Source organism: Eleutherodactylus coqui, chromosome 7 (assembly GCF_035609145.1).
Source record: "Eleutherodactylus coqui strain aEleCoq1 chromosome 7, aEleCoq1.hap1, whole genome shotgun sequence".
NCBI lineage: Eukaryota > Metazoa > Chordata > Amphibia > Anura > Eleutherodactylidae > Eleutherodactylus > Eleutherodactylus coqui.
This window is the reverse complement of record NC_089843.1, coordinates 18,095,180-18,110,387: the sequence shown is the minus strand read 5'-3', so window position 1 is coordinate 18,110,387 and position 15,208 is coordinate 18,095,180. Positions and strand designations below refer to the sequence as shown.

The window sequence follows — 15,208 nt, the reverse complement described above, 5'->3', positions numbered from 1 at the left end:
GAGCGGTGTAAAAAATTAGGCAGTTATTGGCCTGCACTTGGAGGGTCACAGCGGTTATGCAGCGCACACTGTAGGCCGAAAAAAATATACGCTGGGCTGCAGAAAGGCCTAGCTGGCTAATAGTGAGCCACTACAACAGTAATGCACACGGTCACAGGTAGCCCTAAGAAGGACCGTTGGGGTTCTTGTAGACAGGATCCTACACTACCACTGTCCCTGCCTCACCAGTACTGCCCCTATACTCTGTATAATTGGCTGCAAATTGACAACGCAATAGTCTGCAGAGCCCAAGATGAAAAAAAAAAAATGTGCAAAACTGCTCCCAGCAGCCACAACAGTAATGCACACGGTCAGATGTGGCCCTAAGAAGGACCGCTGGGGTTCTTGAAGATGCCAACACTCTCCCTATAGCACCAGCAGCACCCTCCCTAATCTCTGCCAGCGTGTGTCTGAGGCGAGCAGCGGATGGGACTGCCTTATATACTCGGCGGTCACTTGGTCTCGCCAGCCACTCACTGCAATGGGGTGGGATAGGGCTGGAATGTCACAGGAGGAAGTTGTAATGCCTTCCCTGCATGTCTATTGGCCAGAAAATGGCACTAAACATGCAGGGAAGGAAATGAAATTGACTTGAGTACCGCGTTGTGCTCATCTCGAGAAACGAGCATCTCGAGTAACCTAATACTCGAGCGAGCAACAAGCTCGGACTAGTATGTTCGCTCATCTCTACAGACTAGGAATTATTAACAAAATTTTCGGAATTAAGGTTTGTTTTACAATGGACAATGATTGACTAATAATTGCAGATTTATTCTAAAAAACATTAGCAGTGCTAAGTATTTATAGTGTAGTAGTGCAGTACACAGGAGGGCCTGTAGAGGGCCAGAGACAGGACTTCTATTCCGAGGGTTAACCAGGGGAACGAGCAGGAACGAGATAAGAGGCCAGTTCCTACCAAGGAGAGACAGAGTGAGAACCAGCGCAGCAGAGTGAGCTGCTGCAGGCTGGTGGCCTGAAAAGGCTAGAGGTTGACGGGGTGACGCCCCTAACCTCAAACACCCAGGTGGGGTGCTGATATGAACTAGTACTTATGGAGAGTGTCTGGCTGAGAAGGCCAGGTCAACAGCTCAGTGGAGCTGCTGGGCTGTTAGCCCAGAGTGGATGGCTGCTGTATCCTGGAAGCGGATGTGACCGGCTTGGAGGTAGAAGCCCTGGGGTGTGCTGCACCTAAGAAGTGCGACCGGATCAGGCCGGGACGGCCTGATACCTGGACTATTGTCTGTTTGCATGAAAGCTAAGGTTGGACTTTTTCTTGCTGTATTAAGAATAAACGCAGGTCAAGCCTGCTTTTTGACTGTATCCATTGGTTTCCACCTTTTGACTGCCGCCGACCCGCACTCTACCACGCTAATCGCCCAAAATAAGTATACAGAAATATACAGAAAAATATGTTACAATGGAGGTAAGGTCTACAGGTGTACAGAACAGACACTATTTTAAAATAAAACAAAGAGAAAATAAAGAAAGGTAGCAGATTAAGGATACTTGGCCCAAGGTTCTGATTTGTGCAGAGTCACTGAAGCAAACTGGAAGGCCTTACGCCATAGCATATCTCTGAAGTCTGACAATAGGGATTCACTCAGCTCCAAGTTATAAAGGATACCCCAGAACAAACTTTCCCTCTGCCCCTCTGAGGTTATTTCGATAGGGATGGGTTAGATGTGTACAACCTCTGAAAAACCATAATTCCCCATTTTGGCCATATTTCTGCAAGAGATCCTCTGATCGGGAATATATGCCGGAATATTTCTGGTTATAATTTTATCTATTAGCGATATCAAGCATGACACTTAAATTATAACGAGGTACGTGTATACGCCATTTGGGGGTCTTCAGGGGCCTGTGCCTCAATGTGTGTAGATGTGTTTTAATCGGTTGGTCCGACCAATTTCGAAAATATAATTCACTAGCCTGGGTGCCCGATACAGAATGCGTGCAATACAAAACGTGACATCTAAAACTCAAAAAGTTTTTGCTTTTGTCGTATACAAATCTCCAGTTCTGGTCCAATTTGAGTAAAATTTAGCATTTTTTATTGCCAATAGTAGCCCATCATACCTCAGCTTTCATTTGTTATTCTGTTGAGGTAAAATGAAAGCTGCACCATCATTGGTTGCTATATATTATACTGCTGAGGGGGCTTGGGCAGAAAAATGCAAATGAAGTTCAATGTTGATAAATGTAAGGTTATGCACATGGGCAGCAAAAATGGATGTTACCAATATACACTTAATGGGGCACTGCTAGGGAAAAGAGATATGGAAAAGGACCTGGGGGTACTAGTGGATTGTAGACTAAACTGGAGTAACCAATGCCAATCAGCTGCTGCAAAGGCAAATAAAGTTTTGGGATGCATTAAAAGAGGTATAGGGGCGAAGGACAAGAACATTATCCTTCCATTATATAAGGCACTTGTCAGGCCTCACATGAAATACTGCACACAGTTCTGGTCACCGGTGCTCAGGAAAGATGTTACAGTACTGGAGGGGGTTCAAAGAAGGGCAACTAAACTAATACATGGAATGACGGGACTGGCATACCCAGAGAGGCTATCCAAATTGCGACTATTTACTCTAGAAAAAAGAAGGTTAAGAGGCGACCAAATAACCATGTATAAGTACATGAGGGGACAATACAAGGATCTCTCCCAGGATCTGTTTATACCCAGGACTGCAACGGTAACAAGAGGGCATCCGCTACGTCTAGAGGAAAGCAGGTTTCATCACCAAAATAGAAAGGGGTTCTTTACTGTAAGAGCAGTGAGACTGTGGAACTCTCTGCCTGAGGACGTAGTGATGGCAAAATCCTTAAAGGAGTTTAAAAAGGGACTTGATGTCTTTCTGGAGAGGAAGGATATTATAGGCTATAAATCTAACGTTATTTCTTAATCCGGGTATACAGGTAGGTAGGAACTATTAGGGGTTGATCCAGGGAACAGTCTGATTGCCATTAGGGAGTCGGGAAGGAATTTTTTCCCCAAAAGGGCTAATTGGCTTGTGCTCTTGGGGTTTTTAGCCTTCCTCTGGATCAACAAAACAGGAAGCTAGACAGGCTGGACTAGATGGACATTGTCTTCATTCAGCCTTACGAACTATGTTACTATGTTACTGTGCTGTGATTGGATGCTATAGGCAACAGCTTTTAATCCTCTTAGTGCTGAGATAAAATGAAATTTGTGCTGTGATTGGTTGCTGTGGGCAACAGTTTTCAATCCTCAGTGCTGAGACAAAATGAAAGCTGTCTTTTATTGCTGTGTTGATTTACTGTTAGAAGATTTTAATAAATTAGGGACGGTGTTCATAAATTTGCTCCATGCATTCCTGTCTGGGTACATATAATTTTTGCAAATGGTTATCCACACGGATATCCAAGACAGAATTAGGAAGCATACAATTGGTAAATCATTGGTGGCCTCCTCCAGGATTAGACTGGCGCTAAAAGCAGTCTTGAAACACAAATTTTCAACCTTCAGTCTGACTCTTCTAGTGGCAATTACTTGTTGGAAATAGCCAGTAATACTAAATCAAGTACATAGAATCCATTGGTGAAAGCAAATTTGGTTGGTGGCTGCATCTAAATTCAAGCAAAGGCAAAAAATGTAAATAAGGTTTCCAAGACAACATTTCACATATTTTTTTAGCCTATAACCTTCTCTAGGTCAAAGTTATACTATGTGCAAAATTTCATATCAATTGGTTGTACAAATATATAGACGATATCGGGCTAGGGCCTTTGCACAAACAGTAAACCTTATTAAAAGATGTTCTTATGATTTGAATCTTGAAGCCAGGATGCCTATGGGAAATGCCCGAGGTGTCAAACCTCCCTGGCAGGGGTTAATTAATATACCACTGTCCATGGCCAATTTTATTGCCATTGTGATCAAAGACTTCCTGAGATCAAATTCATAGACATCAGACTTCTCAGAGGAAGCAAGGGGACATAAAAAATATTGAGCAGTTTAGCTTTCCCAGTATCCTGGGTGGCAACTGATGGACAGTTGGGTGACACTTTATCATTATACCACAATGGCTACTATAAGAGGAATTGGGAGACGTAGAGAGAATGGTTACGGCTCTGCATGGGAAATTAATAACATGTCATGTCATGGGGTGAGGCTATCACTACTCAAGGGATAGGGTTGGGTTTATGATCTTTATTAAAGGGACGAGTCCGCCTGTCACTACTACAATGAGGTGGGGGGGTTGATAATATATGCTAAGTGGACATGCCATCTGTTACTTTACCCGAAGAGGGTGATTTTACGAGATATATAGATACATTACTACTAACATTTAATTTTAATAATAAAATAGGGTGAATTCACGTAGAACTATACCCGATCTCAGCTGAAGAAGGAATCCTAGAAAGTCTAAAGCTTGTCTTCTTCTGCAGAAGAGAGCCAATCAATGCCAAGTCCTCACAGTTATTAGGCCTGTGCCCCAGACCTGCCTGCCTCCGGTTATTTCCAACAGACGGAGTTGTCGTCTGGTTTTTATGGTAACCTGAACTGCAGTACTTTTCCTTCCAGCAGTGCAGGGGTTAATGTTCCAGTTCACCTGCTAAACATCAGCCATCAGCTTCCTATTAAACTGAGCTGGGATCTTATCTTCATTGCCTTAGTGCTGGTGTTTCTTGCTACAGCTATCCAGTCAGGTTCCCATTTCCAAGTGCCTCCTCCTCTGTTTTGTACTTCTCCCGTGTTCCTGTTCCCTAGTGCCGTCCTGTCTTGTATTGTATTCATCTCTGTGGGCTCTTCTGTTTATCTTTATTGTTCTCTGTGTGTGCTTTTAGTTTTCAGATCCTCTTTCCTGCGCCCTTTCAGGGACAGCCAGGTCCCAGGTGAAGATTGTGGGGCCATTCTTCTCAGAACGATTGCCCTAAGCAGGGCTTTTCCCCGAAGCCTGTCTCAGTTTAGGACAATACCCCATCTCCCATAGCCCATCTGAGGACATCAGTCTCTACCTGTACTTGGTACTCCTTGTGCCTCTCCTGCCTGTGGATCAGACAGACTCGCAGTGTCACGTTCCAACACCTTCATCCACCGGGATCATCTGCTATCCTCACTGGTCAAAGATCACGGCCTAGCTGGTAAGTTGGCACAGTGGGTCCACACCTGTCAGCTATAATAACAGAACTCGATTGAATGCTTCTGCCCTCTTGCTTTAATGATTGGTTGGGGTCTCAGCACTGTGACCCCTATTAATCAAAAATTTCTAACATGCTTCTATGGCATGTAAATGTTTTGTAAAAATTCCGCTAATTTTTAACCCATTAACGCCATAGGACATTAAGTTACGTTATGACAGCATGGTACTTAATGCAACAAGATGTCCTGTGGATGATGCGTGACAGTAGCTGAGTATGCGCCATCTGGCAGTGGGAGCCGGCTGTTAGCGGTAGCCGGCCTCCTTCTGCAACAGCAGGGGATGTGAGGACAGCAACCGCAGCTATTAACCACCTACATGCCACAATCTATGTAATTGCATAGGGCTGACAGGTTGCCATGGCAACAAGACACCAGAAACTGCCGTCCTGGCTTGCCGTTGCCTATGATTGCTATTACAAGCAATAAGGCATTGCAGTGCAGAACCCCTCAATGCTTTATCATAGGGATCATGAATGAGTGGCTGTCTGGGGCTGTATGAGAGGCTCCACTACAAACAATGGGAGCCTCTGACAGTGTTTATTGTTGCGCTGAAAAAAACATCTGTGTGAGGGAGGCCTAAGGGGTTAACCCTTTCACAACACAGGATGTACAGTTGCAGTGTAACAAAATACTATACTTTTACCTTATACTGCGTAAGCAATCAAGTGACCACCAGTTCCAGTCCGCTATAGAGATGAAAAAATGTAAAAAGATGTGAATTTTTAAAAATTCATGAAAAAATGAAATAGGTAATAAAAGTTTAAAAGAAAATCTTTTCCCATATTTATAACAAAATTAAAACAAAACAAACAAAATAAAAATCTGGTATTGCCACATGCATAAAAGTCTGATCTATCAAATAATGCATTATGTATCCTGCGCGGTAAAAGTTGTCCAGAAAAAAAAATACAATGCCAGAATTACACTCTTTTGGTCATCCCGTCTCCAAGATAAAGTTAAATAAAAAGCAATCAAAAAGTTGTATGTACTCCAACATGGTACGGGATATCCATGAAACTACAGGATGTGCCACAATAACTGCGCTATTAAAAATGAATCATTAAAAAATGATGGCAGTCAGAAGTTGGCGGCACAGAATAATTTTGTTTTTCAAGAGATTTTATTTTTAAGTAGAACAACGAGCCTATGTAAGTTTTGTATCATCCTAATCGTACTGACATAAATAATAGTTATCTTGCCATTTTTGCCGTAGTTTGTGCACCATAGAAACAAGAGCCAGCAAAGATGGCCGAACTTTTTCTTTCCCATTTCACTTCAATTAGAAACTTGTTTATGTTGATTTGTAGGCTTGAAAAAGACCATAATTGGTCGAAACGTTGCCTCTTTTTAAGTGATGAAACAATAAAAGTTTTACTTTTATAATATTTTGAAGCACCAGTTATGCTGCCACCTCTTTTCTTTATATTAGAAACTCGTAAAGGTTTTTCAGTACATTATATGGTACATTAAATAGTATCAAAGAAAAATACAATTTATCCCACAAGAAAAGACAGTTATAGTGATGGGTAAAGAAAAGAATTATGATTTTTTTGAAAGTGGGAAGGAGAAACCGAAGACAAAAATAAAAAAAAGGTTAACGTCTCGAGTTGAGCTAACATACTCGAACGAGCATCAAGCTGTGTTCGACCCCCGCCCCACGCGTCACTGGCAATTTTTTTGTCAGAGAGGGAGAGAGGAAAAAAGAGAGAAAAAAAAGCGCTTCTCCTGGCGTCTCACATACCAAAATGCTTCAGTCTCCCATTGTGGTCAATGGGGTTCATTACTCGAGTAGAGCTCTCGAATTTTCGAAAAGCTTGACTCGAATTATGCGGACTCGAGCATTTGGGTGCTCGCTCATCACTATTTACGTCTATAAGGTGTTAATACTTACCCGTTGCTGTATTTGCTGTGTACTTGACTCATTACCAGTTTCTATTATCGTGTGTATGGCTTGCGCCACAACATACACAGATACATAAGTATAGTATAAACTTCTATCTCTTATCTTGAACTTGGTTTGTGGAATATAATGCATCTCGGTGCAGTTCACTCCATGGCAATTATAGAGCCGCTGGTAAATGTGATTTCTTCTTTTATCTTTAGTTAGACATTTTAATTTCTCGAATAAGATTTCTTCCAGCAGCGGGTCATTTGGACGGGTTGTTGGGTTCACATTATTAATAGATTTCTCAACGTTCACTATTGTTCTTATCGGCACCATAAAAACTAAACTGCAGTTAATAAAAGTCATCATGTCGTATTGCATTCTGTATATTATATCAATCCAGGATTCATCGAGGATCAGAGTCTTGTTGTCAATAAGTGCTTTAGATTCTCTGATAATATCAGCATAACCTGCTGAGTAAGAGCCACAGATCACCACAACTTCAGCAGTCGATTTATCGATCTTAGATATTTCCCTCTTTGCTTTCTCTTTATCACCCAGATTGATGATATACTCAATGCAGATCTTATGGTCGTCCAAGAGTTGTTTTACTCTCACTTCATCACATCCCTTACTTGCTATAATAAGTTCAACCCAGTTCCATCCCCTGTCGCGCAGAAATGTAGCAATAATTATAAATCGAACGCCGTCATCAAGACCAAACTGATATATGGTTGGGTATAGGGTTCTATCATAGAGGATGGGGTCGGTGACTCCATAAATGAGCTGCAGATAAAGAACACGTCAGTATTAGAGATACAAAGAGGCAGATTTAGTAATATTGTCTGATAATTAGACAGTAGAAGGCTAGACCAGATAGTCGTAAAATGTGCTAGCTCATCATAATGGTTCATTCTGGATTAAAAAAATCTATTGAATCTTTAGACCACAGGTGTCAAACTCAATTTCAATAAGGACCTCATAAGCATTATGGAAACCTTCAAATGACTATTTATACAGACTCATTAACACGGATATATTTGTGTTCCGCATTATGCACAATATGGTCAGCTTAAACCCCATTCATTTTTACTGGGGTATTCAAACAGGTGTTTTTCACAAATTAATTTTACGTCTTAAAAAACCCATCATGTCCTATTTTGGTCCATATTATAAACTAAAATTGCCTATTAACATCAGTGAGTTCCTGTAACTATGCAGTGAATACACATGATACCTGCGTAGCTATTCCTTAGCATAGCTATATGCACTGTGATGGTGTTTCTCCCCTTCCACCTCTTCAGCACCGTGCTTCCTACCTTGGAGAGTGGCTATGGTGCGTTAGTAGGGCTGTCAGAGCTGTGCTATCATCTGTGGCTTCTGAACACAGCCGTGTGGAGCTGTGCGCTATAGCTCAGAATCCAAGATGGCAACGCCCCCTCTAAGTGCTTGCTGCCTTCAGAATGTTTCAGGCTGCCATAACATCTGGGCAGCACCCCACACGTCAGGACTGGGTTAAAGGCTAGGACTATTTCTGCACTGAACTTTCTTTTATTATTAATTTACTTTCCTAAAGCAAAGTTAAGCAACTGTCTATGTAGTAGCCCAGCACATCATCATGGTCCCCTCCATAAATGTTGTACATTTTTGTCCTATATGGTTGCACTTTGCAAAGCTTTCCTATCATTTCCAGTGTGTGTGTGTTGCATAGCTGTGGCACTTGAGATGTTAACTTTAATCAAATCATTGCCTGCATGTAAATGTATCAGACTGTCATATGTGGTATGAGTGAAGTTATAAATGGGAGTGATTGAGAGCAGAAAAGGAGTTCAGTCTTCCATCTTGTTTGCTACCTTAGTACCACCAAACACAGAGCCACATGAAAGCACCTACAGCTTCCTTGTGGTAAAGATGGAAGAGAAGGAGAGATATCCCATAGTGACTGAGATCTGAATGAGAGTGGAGTGACCCCCAAGCCTAAGAAAGATCCTTTGTAAGTAATCACTTTTCCTGACAAGACCCAGTGTAGAGGTGCTAAATTCAAGCCCAAAAGTTTCCCTACATGGCCGTCCAAAGCCAGGATCACCATTTAGAAGTAGTCTCCTAAGTCAAACCCATGCGTCTTTAGTGTGGGGTGCAAATTTCAAAAGTTAATAACACTACCAGAGTGTCTGTGGAGTGACCCCACCCCCTTTCCTCCTCCAGAGTGCTCCCCATCCAGGAATGGTACCTGACAGATAATACAGACTGTAGAACTGGTTTCCTCCTGTGTATCCTCCCTGACCTCTGATCTTCTTTCTTACCTGCACTGTGAAAAATTGTACCTGAGTTGCTGTATAATAATTGTTTTGCCAAAGTTATTCCAAGAAAAGTTCATCCTGGGCCCTAACCATTCCTAGGGACCCGAGGTAGAAAATAAGTGTCTGTGGTTATTCTCTGCCGTGTAACATACCAGTGTGTAGGAACGGTCGCGACACCCATGGTAACTACTACCCCCATCATCCTCTTTATTAGCATTCCCTATCCTAGGAGTGTCAACGGTGGCCTGCAATCCTGCTCTGGCCTTGGCTACATGTTATCCTTCTGGGAAAAGAGTCTGCCATGACAAGCCAACACTTAACCTTCCCAGCTCTCCACATTTGTCAAGTATCTGGGGTTTCCCTATGGGATGCTGCAGCTACATAGCTTTCATGACCCCTTAACATCCCAAGATGTACAGTTATGTGCTTGGTGTGCAGGGTTTATATGGCGTCGGACTGCAGGGGCCAACTGTTTGTGACAGCAGACACCCAACGGTAACAGCCATGATCAGAGCTGATGCTAATCACAGTTATTGACCCTCAATCATTATTCAAGGGTTCCGCACAGCACCTCCGTGTTGAAATCACAGGTGTCGTTCAGCTGTCGTGGCATCTGTGGGCGTTCTGGAGATGCCCAGGGCTGCCATGAATAAATGCCTGTCAAGACGTGCCAATGACACATCTTCATATACTGCATCACCTCAGTGATTTTTATTTAGTTAATAGTGAGATAGCGTAGGTTCTGATGGACATGTGGTGGCCTTGCATGGCCTGCCAGCTCATGTATTTTGGCCAAAATGCAAATGTAACACCCGCATTTATCAGTATTTTTTGCATGCAGTTGCTATAGATGCTGGGGGTGGGGGGGCGGGATGTCAGCCAGTGTTACCCAATGTGGTGATACAGGGCGATCCACTGCTTTGCCAGTAGGGGTTGTAATTCCTCTATAGTGTGGCACACTTTTCTGCGGCAGGCATTTTTGGCATTGGTTCACATGTCCAGACTATGTTTGTTTGTAGTCACCCCTCAGTTCTCACCCAGCGGGCAGCCATCACTGAAGATGCAGGAACAAAGGAGAGACAGTATGGCCCATCACAGCACAGAGAAGGGGGGGCTGCAGCAGCTTGTCATCATCTTCTCCACCATAGCTAGTGATGTGTAAGGAGGAAGGAACAGCAATCTCAAGAGAAAGCTCAGAAAAGAGGAAGCCCAGGAGAGAGCTGCCCAAGCATAACAACACTAGTCATTCTGGTCTAGAAGATGGAGAAACTTTACACCCTATATTTAACATAGAGTGTTCCAGCCAGGCTGCCTCTGAGTTTGTTTTTTTTATAAGAGATATGGTGCTGGCCCTGAGAGGTTCATTGAAAAGGGACCAGACAGAGCTAAACACTGCCGGGAGAGAAGTCCTGACACTTAGCTGGCAGGTGACATCATCGGGGCTGCTGAGAGGAGCGGATAAGTATTCTCTGTGTATCTAAGTGTGTGTCTTAGTGTGTGTGTGTGTGTGTCTGTCTGTGGGTCTAAGTGTGTGTCTGTGACTAAGTGAGTGGTATTAGAGCGTAAGGGTGTAAGTGTAAGTATCTGTGTGTAAGGTGTAAGTGAAGCAGGATTGGGTGATTGAGTGAAAGTAGGTGTGTGAGCATTATTAAAAAAAAAGTGTAAGCGGTTGCACACAGGCGGAGGCGGTTTTGAAGTGTGATCTAATAAATCTTTTCTACTTCTGTAAATAAATTTGTTGATCCCCATTAGGATGAGCTCCATGCTACAGTGTGCTACTTGTGCAATGTATGCGGTCCTTGATCAGCTGATTGATGATATGTACTGTTGTGCAAGATGCATGCTTGTCGCACATTTGGAGTGGAAGCACAAATCCTGGATCTAAATGGGCAACTGGCAACACGGAGGACCATTGTCATCATGGAAAGGAGTTTGCTCACTGAGCAAGCACTCACTGGAGTAGAGGAAGGGCGGACCGTAGTATGGAAGAGCACGGGGAGCGGGCAGCTAGCTGGGTGACAGTTAGAAAGGGTAAAGGGCAAAAGAGAACCAGGGAGGCTAGTCCTGAACTGGCAAAACCCAACAAACTTGCAAAGTTGGCAGATGAGGGGTTTGCCATTACCGCAAATCTCATGGGGTAATAGGTTCTTGAGAACAATTTAAGATAACTAAAGGTAGGGCCACTCTGGACTTGGTATTAAGTAACAAACCGGACCGAATAATGGGGTGCAGGTTAAAGGGACACTTGGAGAACAGTGTAAATCATAACAGCTAAAATCATAACAGTAGAAGGATTTTCACTGAGAGCACTGTCCCTTTAACAAATAATACAGGAGAGCTCATAGAAGACCATGAGGCTAGGCAAACCTATTAAACAGTTTCTTTTCAAATGTATACACAAACAAAAAGCAAATGTCAAATGAGATGCAGAGTAATAAAATGAACCCCCTGCTAAATATTACGTAGCTAACACAGGAGGAAGAGCGGAACCGGTTAAAGAGGATTAAAATCAATAAATTGCCAGGCCCAGATGGAATACACCCAAGGGTTCTAAGGGAATTAAGTGATGTGACAGCTAGGCCGCTATTTCTAATATTTATGGATACTATCAAGACCGTGGTTGTACCACTGGATTAGTGCATTGCCAATGTAGTTCCAATATACAAAAAAGGGGCCCAAAAGAGAGCCTCGTAAACATAAGCCGGTTTCACTTCAATAACTGGAAAAAAAAATTGAGGGTTTTCTAAAAGATGCCATCCTACAATACCCCAAGGAGAACAACGGCATAACTCCTCACCAGCATGGGTTCATGAGAGATCGATCATGTCAAAACCAATCTAATCAGGTTCTACAATGAAGTAAGCTCTAGGCTGGACCAGGGAGAGTCTATTGATCTCGTATATCTGGATTTCTGTAAAGCATTTGACACCGTGCCGCATAATAGGTTGATAAATAAATGAGAAGCTCAGTCTGGGGGAAAACATGTGTATCTGGGTAAAGAACTGGCTCAGAGATAGAAAGCCGAGGGTACTAATAAATGGATCGTACTCTAATTAGGCCCCCGTCGCTAGCGGGGTGCCACAGGGTTCAGTATTAGGCCCCATTCTGTTCAATATATTTATCAACGACCTGATAGAGGGGCTGCACATTAAAATATCAATATTTGCAGATGATACAAAATTATACAAGACAATTATAACGGAGGACAATGTACGGCTACAGAAGGACCAAGATAAGTTGGGGGCTTGGACAGAAAAATGGCAAATGAAATTCAATGTTGACAAATGTAAGGTTTTGCATATGGGAAGGGGGAACGGATATGACCAATATACACTAAATGGGATACTGCTAGGGAAAAGTGATATGGGAAAAGACCTAGGGGAACTAGTGGACTGCAGATTTAACTGGAGCATTCAATGCCAGTCAGCTGCTACAAGAGCAAATAAAGCCTTGGGGTGCATTAAAAAAGGTATAGGGGCGAATGATAAGAACATTATTCTTCCACTATATAAGGCACTTGTCAGGCCCCACATGGAATATTGTGTACAGTTCTGGACACCGGAGCTCAGGAAAGATGTTGCAGTGCTTGAGGGGGTTCAAAGAAGGGCAACTAAACTAATACATGGAATGACGGGACTGGAATACCTGGAGAGACTATCAAAATTGGGATTATTGACTCTGGAAGAAAGACAGCTAAGGGGTAGAGATGAGCGAGCACCAAAATGCTCGGGTGCTCGTTACTCGGGACAAAATTTTCTCAATGCTCGAGGGTTCGTTTCGAGTAACGAACCCGATTGAAGTCAATGGGCGACTCGAGCATTTTTGTATACCACCCATGCTCCGCTAAGGTTTTCATTGGTGAAAATCTGGGCAATTCTACAAAGTGATGGGAACGACACAGCAACGGATAGGGCAGGCGAGGGGCTACATGGTGGGCTGCATCTCAAGTTCCCAGGTCCCACTATTAAGCCACAATAGCGGCAAGAGTGCCCCCCCCCCCCGCACTGTCAGCGTAAAGATCGTTCCCCTCTGCCATAGCTGTAACAGCTGTGGCAGAGAAGAACGATGTTTGCCCATTGAATTCAATGGAGCCAGCAATACAGCAGGTTCCACTGAAAGCAATGGGCTGCCGGCGATCGCAGGATGAATTGTCGGGAAGGGGTTAAATATATAACCCCTTCCCTGCAATTCATCCAGAAATGTGTTACAATGAAAATATATACCGGCGTATAAGGCGACGGGGCGTATAAGACGACCCCCCAACTGTCACCTTATACGCCGGCAATACAGTGGAGCAAAGAATAAAAATCATTACTTACTTCTTCTGACGTTCTGCGGCGCTCCTGCAGGCTGTTGCTCCCTCCTGGTCCACGGCAGAGTATTGCTTTCTGGACGCAAGGCTTGAAATCCCCGCCTCCAGAAACACAGCCAATCACAGCCATTCAATGACATCATTGTCATTGGCTGTGATTGGCTGAAGGCACGTGTGTTTCTGGAGGCGGGGATTTAAAGCCCTTCGTAGAGAAATCAATACTCTGCCGGGAACCAGGAGGGAGCAACAGCCTGCAGGAGCACCGCAGAACACCAGGAGGGAATGACAGCCTGCAGGAGCGCCGCAGAACGTCAGAAGAAGTAAGTAATGATTTTTATTCTTTGCTCCACTGTATTGCCGGCGTATAAGGTGACAGTTGGGGGGTCGTCTTATACGCCCGGTCGCCTTATACGCCGGTATATATTTTTATTGTAACACATTTCTGGATGAATTGCAGGGAAGGGGTTATATATTTAACCCCTTCCCGACAATTCATCCTGCGATCGCCGGCAGCCCATTGCTTTCAGTGGAACCTGCTGTATTGCTGGCTCCATTGAATTCAATGGGCAAACATCGTTCTTCTCTGCCACAGCTGTTACAGCTGTGGCAGAGAAGAAGGATTTGTCTTCTATATGTTCTCAATGGGGTCAGCGCTGCTGCCGCCGGCCCCATTGAGCGCATATAGAGAAGATTTATGGCCTTAAGAAGGACCGTTGGGGTTCTTGAAACCTAAAATACTCCTAACACTCTCCCTATAGCAGCTCCAACACGATAGCACTTTCCCTGAACTAATGTCAGAATGCATCCGTAGCGAGCCGCGGGAGGGGCAGATTTCAATACTCGGGTGACACCTAATCTCGCCAGCCACTCACTGCAGGGGGGTGGTATAGGGCTTGAACGTTGCAGGGGGAAGTTGTAATGCCTTCCCTGTCTTTCTATTGGCCAGAAAAGCGTGCAAATTTCTCAGGGAAGAAAGTGAAAGTAACTCGAACATCACGTGGTACTCGTTACGAGTAACGAGCATCTCGAACACCCTAATACTCGAACGAGTATCAAGCTCGGACGAGTATGCTCGCTCATCTCTACTAAGGGGCGATCAAATAACTATTTATAAATACAAGAGAGGGGACAATACAAGGATCTCTCCCATGATCTGTTTATACCCAGGACTGTGTTGGTAACAAGAGGGCATCCGCTACGCCTAGAAGAAAGCAGGTTTCATCACCAACACAGAATGGGGTTCTTTACTGTAAGAGTGGTGAGACTTTGGAACTCTCTGCCTGAGGACATGGTGATGGCAAAATCTATAGGGGAGTTTAAGAGGGGACTAGATGTCTTTCTAGAGTGCCATGATATTACAGGATATAGACATTAGGTGACCAGCGGGTTGTCGATCCGGGTCTTAGAGACAGGTAGGAATTATCAGAGGTTCATCCAGGGATTATTCTGACTGACATTATGGAGTCGGGAAGGAATTTTTCCCCCCAAAGGACTAATTGGCT

At 43.7% G+C, this 15,208-nt stretch overlaps 1 protein-coding gene across 1 annotated transcript in view; it reads right to left on the bottom strand.

Moving 5' to 3' along the window:
* Positions 1–15,208, bottom strand: part of LOC136573423 (vomeronasal type-2 receptor 26-like) — a 128,676-nt gene that overhangs the window by 92,650 nt on the left and 20,818 nt on the right. The window contains exon 3 of the mRNA XM_066574715.1: positions 7,101–7,880. Coding sequence (XP_066430812.1) covers positions 7,101–7,880 — 780 coding nt within the window. The remainder of the gene's footprint in view (positions 1–7,100; positions 7,881–15,208) is intronic.